The sequence below is a fragment of the Hylobates moloch genome, unplaced genomic scaffold (assembly GCF_009828535.3).
Source record: "Hylobates moloch isolate HMO894 unplaced genomic scaffold, HMol_V3 SCAFFOLD_11, whole genome shotgun sequence".
In the NCBI taxonomy this organism is placed as follows: Eukaryota; Metazoa; Chordata; class Mammalia; order Primates; family Hylobatidae; genus Hylobates; species Hylobates moloch.
In genome coordinates, this window is record NW_026652286.1 from 96,774,350 (window position 1) to 96,783,026 (window position 8,677).

The 8,677-nt window shown below is 37.4% G+C and overlaps 1 protein-coding gene across 1 annotated transcript; it reads left to right on the top strand.

Moving 5' to 3' along the window:
• Positions 1-4,189: 4,189 nt before the first annotated feature.
• Positions 4,190-5,112, top strand: LOC116477465 (olfactory receptor 10G8-like). The gene is given in 2 exon segments (XM_032168149.1): positions 4,190-4,349; positions 4,352-5,112. Coding segments are annotated over 2 exon segments (921 nt in total).
• The last annotated feature ends 3,565 nt before the right edge of the window (positions 5,113-8,677 follow it).

Consider the following 8,677-nt stretch of genomic DNA (forward strand, 5'->3'; position numbering starts at 1 on the left):
GGTCAAATGGTATTTCTAGTTCTAGATTCTTGAGGAATCGTGACACTGTCTTTTACAATGGTTGAACTAATTTACACTCCCACCAACTGTAAAAGCTTTCCTATTTCTCCACATCCTCTCCAGCATCTGTTGTTTCCTGACTTTTTAATGATCGCCATTCTAGCTGGCATGAGATGATATCTCATTGTGGTTTTGATTTGCATTTCTAATGACCAGTGATGATGTGCATTTTTTTGCAAAAAAAAAAATTAATAAACAAACAAAGGAAGCTAACCATAAAAATAATACATGAGACTAAATTCATTACATTTTAAAATAGAAATTTTGCCACTCATTTTATTTGATGATAATGTAATAAAACTAGAGGTTAATAAGCAAAGTATAAGAGAGAATATAAAAATAATTGGGGTCTTAAATTTTTTAAGAAGAAACCCACTTCAGTTAATGAGGTAATTACAGCTACAATCTCAAATTATATAGAAAATAAAAACATGCTTATGTCACACATAAAGTAAAATTAATTTTAGATGAAGTAAAGATTTAAATGAAGGAAAAAAACCTTAAAGCACTAAATATTACCTAAGTGAAAACTGATAAACTTGTGTGCAAGACGATGGTTTTGTTTTTTGTTTGTTTGTTTGTTTGTTTTTTAGACAGGGTCTGGCTCTGTTGCTCAGGCTGGAGTGCCGTAGCACCATCTCCACTCACTGTAACCTTGGCCTCATAGGCTCAAGTGATCCTTCCACCTCAGCCTCCTGAGTAGCTGGGTCTACAGGCACTCACCACCACGCCTAGCTAATTTTTGTATTTTTTGTAGAGACAGGGTTTCACCATGTTGCCCAGGCTGGTTTCCAATTCCTGGGCTCAAGTGATCTGCCTGCTTTGGCTTCCCAAAGTGCTGAGATTACAGGTGTGAGCCACCAATATAGGCCAAGAAAATCCTTTTAAAGCAAACTACTAACATCAGAAAACATAGTAGAATCAATTTATAAATTTCCTAGAACAGGAAACATATCTATACAAATTTAAAAATATTTAAATGGCAATAAATTTGAAAGTACATTTTACCTTACAGTGAAAAACAAATCAATGCTTTCAATTTTTAAAACTTCAGATAATAAGATAAAGACTATTACCAAGAAAAAAGCAATGAACAAAGATTTTAAAAGGTTAATCTTCGAAAGGAGATGTACACATGAAACATCAAAAGTGTTTATTCAGGCTTGCAAAAAGCAATAAAAATTATGACAGCAATAATATATAATGATTACTTATACAATTATGTTAGGTAGGTAGATCTCTGGGGAAAAGCTACCCTGAAACTGTAAACAACAGAAAAACTTCGGGAATTTGGATCTTTTGAACCACCATACAAAGATGGTGAATGAGACGGTGAGGCTGAGCTGGAGAGCGCCAACGAATTTTCCAGGACCTTTATGGATCATGGAAAATTTAGAGTTGAGAGCGAGCAGCTGTGAGTGTCTATCAATCACTGGTGAGGGAAAAGGATAAGTCAGTCCTCCTTCTTTCTTTGTATGTATAAATATTGGTTCCAGAAAGACATTGGGCTCTTCTCAGGGGCGTTCAAATAAGAAACACTAAGGAAATGCATGCATGCTTATGAAGAACTGTTCATTGGTCTCTTCCTGTTGTTTAGTGCTCATCAAGGGAACCGAAAATCCCAAGAGCAATTCCATCTTCTGAGACATCAATCAAGTTAAGTTCCTACTCATCTTCATTTCCATTCCCTGCACTTCCATTAGTTTGGTCCTTGAATAGAAAGGGCCCACTCTTTCTTAACACCATGTGTCTCTTCTTTGAGTGGTATCCTGCAAACTTGGCACCTGTACACAGCTGTGGAAAGTGACAAATTGGGGCAAAAACTCAGATGAGTTTTACTATTGAAATGAATCACATACTATAAGGTGAGTTCTTAGAAATGTAGATTTAACTGATTTTCTCCTGCTTTCCCTCTTTTCTTTATCTCAAACTGTAATTCAGACAATTAGAGAATGGTTAAGACTTTGTTATAAAATCTGTTAGATAGACAGACAGATAGATATACTACTATACACTAATATTCAAGTCAAACTGACCCTGCGGATTGAAACTCTTGCTTTAGACTTCACTGGATGAGGATTTTCACATTCCGTCAAAACCAATCATGAAGCTCCGCTGGGGATTGGTCCTCTTGGTACAGTAGAAATTTGAAAGTAATACTGGTTCCATTTTAAAAGTTCTGATATGCATGCTGGTGATTACAGTAGCCTCCTTTCTGCAATTTATTTACATATTTGACAAACCTTCCTGTAACGTAGCTTAAGCCACATTCCCTGGAGGTATCTTATCTGGGCTGTGAGAAGAGCAGAGACTATAATTTCTCTCATATTGATGAACAAGTTTCATAGTGTTCTCCCACTGAACAATTAGTAAGAATCCTGAACTAATACAACATTTTGTATTAAGTAAAAAATCTTACTTTTGCCTCAATTTCCGTTATACATAATTCCAGCTTCTCTTGACATCAGGGTGACATAGGCCCCTCTTCTTGCATTGGTTCCATTTTTTCCTGTCTCATATTCTAGGTCTTAATTAAGAGACATAGACTTCATAGAATTGTCTTCTCTTGTGAGATCATTCACTAACTGGATTTATGAGAATCAGGAGTAGAGGAAGATGGTGAGGGGCCAACATGTGATATCTAACAAAGTTAATATTAGAATATATTTAGAAACCTAGGGTAGAAGGAGTATGCAAGACAGCTGGCATCTACCCAGTAGATTGTATTTGGGAGAGCACATATGAATGCCATGTTCTCAGAACCACATAGGAAGTATTCTAGGGTAACAGAAATGGGGGTGGGGGCAGTCATGTATGAAGCTTGGTGCTCTCTGGATGATTTGGGAGGACGTGGGAATCCCACCATAGAGTTATGCTGAGATTCTTATCTGCTGTTAGAGACCTAGGAGAAGCCCTTTAAAAGCAGGCAGTAGTGAGGACATCAGTAACAGTATCAGGCACAAAATAGTCCACAAAGACCTAGCTCTTAGATTCAGAAGGACTCTCTGAAAACACTAAAAGAATATATGTACTCTCTTTCTCCCTAAGATCAAAACTGGAAATTCTGTAATGCTGCTCCAAGGCACAGTGTGATGAGACTCACTGTCATTTATTGAGCAGTTACTACCTGCCAGGCACAGTACTTAGTACTTTATATGTATCATCTTATTTAATGCTTATAATTTCTCAGTGAGGTAGGTGATGTTAGTAATGTCAAATAACATATGAGGAAACTAGAGAATGATTTAGCTGTACTGTTCAGTTTTCAAATATTCCAGCCACTAACAATTCGTGTTTTTTTTTTTTAAATTTTCCCATGAGCAAGGAAGCAAAAATGAATGTGGTAGGTAGAATTTGCAAGTAGCCTTCAAGATTCCTGCTGTCTAGTACATACTTTCTATTTAATAACCTTCCTTTGAGTATGCCTGGGACCTGTTAATACAATGGAATATCACCCCCATGACTGCATTACATAACATTATGTAATACTTTGTCATAGCAAACTGGAGAGAGTCTATCTCGTCGGTTTTGAAGAAGTAACCTTTGGTGTTTTAAGAAGGCCAAGTAGCTCAGACTTTCTTGGACCTAGGGTGACCTCAGTTAAGTTGAGAGTTATATGTCCTGCCAACAAACAGCAAGAAAACTGGGACCTGAGTCCTAAAACTGCAAGGAACTGAATCGTGCCAACAACCACAAGAAGCTTGGAGAATGATCCCCAACCTCAGATGAGATTGCAGGCCTTGGTGATATGTTGATTAAAACCTGATGAGAGCTAAACAGAGGGCCCAGGTGACCTGACCCACAGAGAGGGCGAGACAATACATTTGCATGTTTTAAGCCAGTTAAGTTTGTGGTAATTTATACACCTATTAAAACCTAAGACAATGCGTTTCTGCTAATTTCTTCCGCATGTGTCTCTGTGTTTGTGTATGTGAGACAGAGACTAGGAAATCACTTCATTAGTTTATGAAAGAAGCTTTGTAACAAGCAAAGTCCATGATAACTCCAGAATTATCTACCTGCTTGATGCAGTTTCCACATAGAGAATGGATTCTCATTTCTCAATTAAGTGCTAAATGCTGGGTGCTCTTTATATTCCCAGAGGGAGAGAGACCAAGGGTGAGAAGAAATGTCCAACGCCAGCCTTGTGACAGCGTTCATCCTCATGGGCCTTCCCCATGCCCCAGCGCTGGACGCCCCCCTCTTTGGAGTCTTCCTGGTGGTTTATGTGCTCACTGTGCTGGGGAACCTCCTCATCCTGCTGGTGATCAGGGTGGATTCTCACCTCCACACTTCCTCACCAACCTGTCCTTCATTGACATGTGGTTCTCCACTGTCACGGTGCCCAAAATGCTGATGACCTTGGTGTCCCCAAGCGGCAGGACTATCTCCTTCCACAGCCACGTGGCTCAGCTCTATTTCTTTCACTTCCTGGGGGGCACCGAGTGTTTCCTCTACACGGTCATGTCCTATGATCGCTACTTGGCCATCAGTTACCCCCTCAGGTACACCCGCATGATGAGTGGGCGCTCGTGTGCCCTCCTGGCCACTGGCACTTGGCTCAGTGGCTCTCTGCACTCTGCCGTCCAGACCATATTGACTTTCCATTTGCCCTACTGTGGACCCAACCGGATCCAGCACTATTTGTGTGACGCACCGCCCATCCTGAAACTGGCCTGTGCAGACACCTCAGCCAACGAGATGGTCATCTTTGTGAACATTGGGGTAGTGGCCTCTGGCTGCTTTCTCCTGATAGTGCTGTCCTATGTGTCCATCGTCTGTTCCATCCTGCGGATCCGCACCTCAGAGGGGAGGTGCAGAGCCTTTCAGACCTGTGCCTCCCACTGCATCGTGGTCCTTTGCTTCTTTGGCCCTGGTGTTTTCATTTACCTGAGACCAGGCTCCAGGAAAGCTGTGGATGGGGTTGTGGCCGTTTTCTACACTGTGCTGACGCCCCTTCTCAACCCTGTTGTGTACACCCTGAGAAACAAGGAGGTGAAGAAAGCTCTGTTGAAGCTGAAAGACAAAGTAGCACATTCTCAGAGCAAATAAACACTACGGAAGATTACATATCTTAGCTCTTGTGAATGGTGCTGTGAAAAACATACAGGGGCAGGTATCTTTTGAATGTAATGAATTCTTCTCCTTTGGGTAGATACCCAGTAGTGGAACTGCTAGATTAAATGGTAATTCTATTTTTAGTTCTTTGAGAAATCTCCACACTGTTTTCCATAGAGGTTGTACTAATTTACATTCCCACCAACAGTGTATAAGTGTTCCCTTTTCTCTATAGCCTTGCTAACATCTGTTATCTTTTTAATAATGGTGATTCTGACGATTTTGTGGCTTTAATTTGCATTTCTGTGATGATTATTGATGCTGAGCATTTTTTCATGTGCCTGTTAATCACTTATATGTTTTCTTTTGAAAAATGTCTATTCATTTCCTTTACCAATCTTTTAATGAGATTATTTGCTTTTTGTTGTTGTTAAGTAATTTGAGTTCTTCGTAAATTCTGGATATGAGTCCCTATTGGATGCATAGTTTGCAAATATTTTCTCCCATTCTGTTATTTCTGTTGATTATTTCTTTTGCTGTGCAGAAGCTTTTTAGTATGTCTTATTTGTTGATTTTAATTTTTGTTGCCTGTGCTTTTGAGGTCTTAGTCATGAATTTTTTTGCCTAGACCATGTCCAGAAGAGTTTTCCTGAGGTTTTCTTCTAGTATTTTTATAGTTTCAGTAGACTGTGCTTTTTTTTCTTGCCTGTTAACATGTCTTATAATTTTTTGTTGAAAGCTAGACATGTTGTGTCAGGTAATAGGAACTGAGAAAAATAGGCCATTAGAAGGAAGATTTATGGTAATCTAGTCTGGCTAGAAGTTGGACTGTGTGTCATGTTTGTAGGGACCAAAGGCTTCAAATTCCTCTAGTGTGTTGTTTTGCCTTGCCCATTTATTTTATGAATCCTTAAATACTAGTCCTCAAAGAGAGTCTGTGACTAGTAACTCTTTCAGCTCTTCAACTCTTTTATTTACTGTTATTTACTGGAGCCCTGTTGGTGTGGTTTTAAGAGTTGAGGGAGGAGTATTGTCCTGTAAAATTCTGATTCAATGCTTATGTTTTTAGTGGGCCTGTCTTTAGAACTGTGACCTTCACAAGTGTTTTCATAAGTACCTCCCATCTCAATTCCCTGTTTCTCCCATTCTCTTCTCCAGCTACATTCAACATTCCCAATCTATTCCTCTAAAACTGACCCATTTAATATGTTTTCCCCTTTAAGTAAGACAGGAGGGCTATAGGGGTCAAACTCAAGTTGGAGAAATGCCCTTCCCCCATTTGGGATAAGCATCTGACAAAGCCTTTACCCAGGGAACAGATATCTGATGTAGAAGAAGGTCTGGGTATGTTTCACAATGGTTACCTATCCCCTAACTCTACCAGAGCCAAGAGGGGATTTTTTAAAAAATTTTATTTTTAGCTTTTCATGATAGGAAACTGGAGGGGGTTCATGAAGGTAAAGTCCATAAACACGTAGGACCCCACCTAAAATAAATTGACCCTTTTAGCTTTTTATGAGTAGACATTTTAAAAAAGTCCTTATGTCTCTGAAATACTTCTTACTTGAAAATTCACTTTATTTGCTAACAATATAGTCATATTAGTTTTTTTCCTATTATTTTCTTGGCATAAATTTTCTACCCTTTAACTTTCTGTGTGTATGTGTGTGTGTGTGTGTGTGTGTGTGTGTATTTGTATTTAGTGTAGTTGTTTTTAAACCAGATATAATTAGATGTTGCTTCTTTTATAAGCTGCCTGTTTTACTTATTTATTTATTTATCTTTTTTGTAGTGCGTTACTGTATCTGTAATAGGCTAATATTTTGTTGTTTTCTATTCTTACCTTAAATTCCTTTTTCTTTATTCATGTTTCTCAATCTTTTTTGTATTTTTCAAAATATTTAATGTATTAATCAAGTATTTTCATTACTTTATTTCATTTTTCATTACTTTTAAATATTTTTACTTTTTATTATATTTTTATGATAAAGTCAATTATCATTTCAATGCATTATAATCTGTTTGCGTTAGTACCTTACCATATTTGAATAATCCAAGAATCTTACATTTAGTTCCATGTAATGGCTTTATACATTTTTTTTAGAAATACTTTTGTCCTTTATTTAATTTCTAACTATGTTATAAACCAGACAAGATGTTACTGTTGGGGCTTTAAACAGTCAAAGGTCTTCTCGTATGTTTATGTACGTATTCACCCTTTCCTGTGGTATTTAGGGACTTATTTATTTTGCACTTCTATCCTTCTATCTAGGATTATTTTATTCAATTTTAGAATATCCTTTAGTAATTTGTATAGTGTGTGACTACATTTTATATAGTTTTGAAGGGAGGTTAGGTCTGTACCAGGTACTTTGTCATTGCTCTTTAGAAATAAGTTTCTCTTTTTTGTTTTTAATTTGTAGTTTGGCTTTTTGCCTGCTCTTTTATATATATATATATATTTATGCTTTAAGTTCTAGGGTACATGTGCACAACGTGCAGGTTTGTTACATATGTATACATGTGCCATGTTGGTATGCTGCACCCGTTAACTCATCATTTACATTAGGTATATCTCCTAATGCTATCCCTCCCATGTCCTTTGTAGGGACATGGATGAAGCTGGAAACCATCATTCTCAGCAAACTATCGCAAGGACAAAAAACCAAACACCACATGTTCTCACTCATAGGTTGGAATTGAACAATGAGAACATTTGGACACAGGAAGGGGAATATCACACATCAGAGCCTGTTGTGGGGTGGGGGGAGGGGGGACTTTTTGCCTGCTATTAAAAACTTTATTGGGAAAGAATTTGTTTTTAAAATGCAAAACTTTATTGAGGTATAGTTTGTATCCATTTTAGGTGCACAGTCTGATATGTTTTAACAAATGGAAGTACCTGTGTATCTACCACCACAATCATGGTAAAAACCTTTCCAGTACCACATATAATCTGCCGTGTCCCTTTTCATCAGTCCTACACTACCCTAAGCCCCAGATAACTACTGATCTGCCTTCTCTCACTATGGATTAGATTTGTCCTTTTTAGAGTTTACTATGAATGGGATCATATAGTATATACTGTCTTGTGTCTGACTTGTTTTGTTTGTCCTAATGTTTTTTATATTGATTTGTGCATTTGTGTGTATCAGTAATGCATTTGTCATTGAAAGGTAGTCTATTATATAAATATGCCATAATCTATTACCTATTGCTTTCAGTTTAGGGAAATTATTAATAAAGCTGCTACATAGATTCATTTGCAAATATTTGTTAGGCATATGATTTAAGCTCTCTTGGGTAAATATTAAAAAACAGATTTGTCAAGTTGAATGATAAGTTCAGTGACAAATATGTATTTAATATTTTAAAAAATTGGGTTTTCTCCAAACTGGCTGTACCGTTTTATATATCTACCAGAAATGCATAAAAGTTCTTATTGATCCACATTCTCAATCATATTGACTTTAGGTTTTTAAATTTTGGCCATTTGATTGTGTGTAGTCTTATTATGTCTGAATTTATATTTCACTAATGGTTAATAATGTTGAGCAAT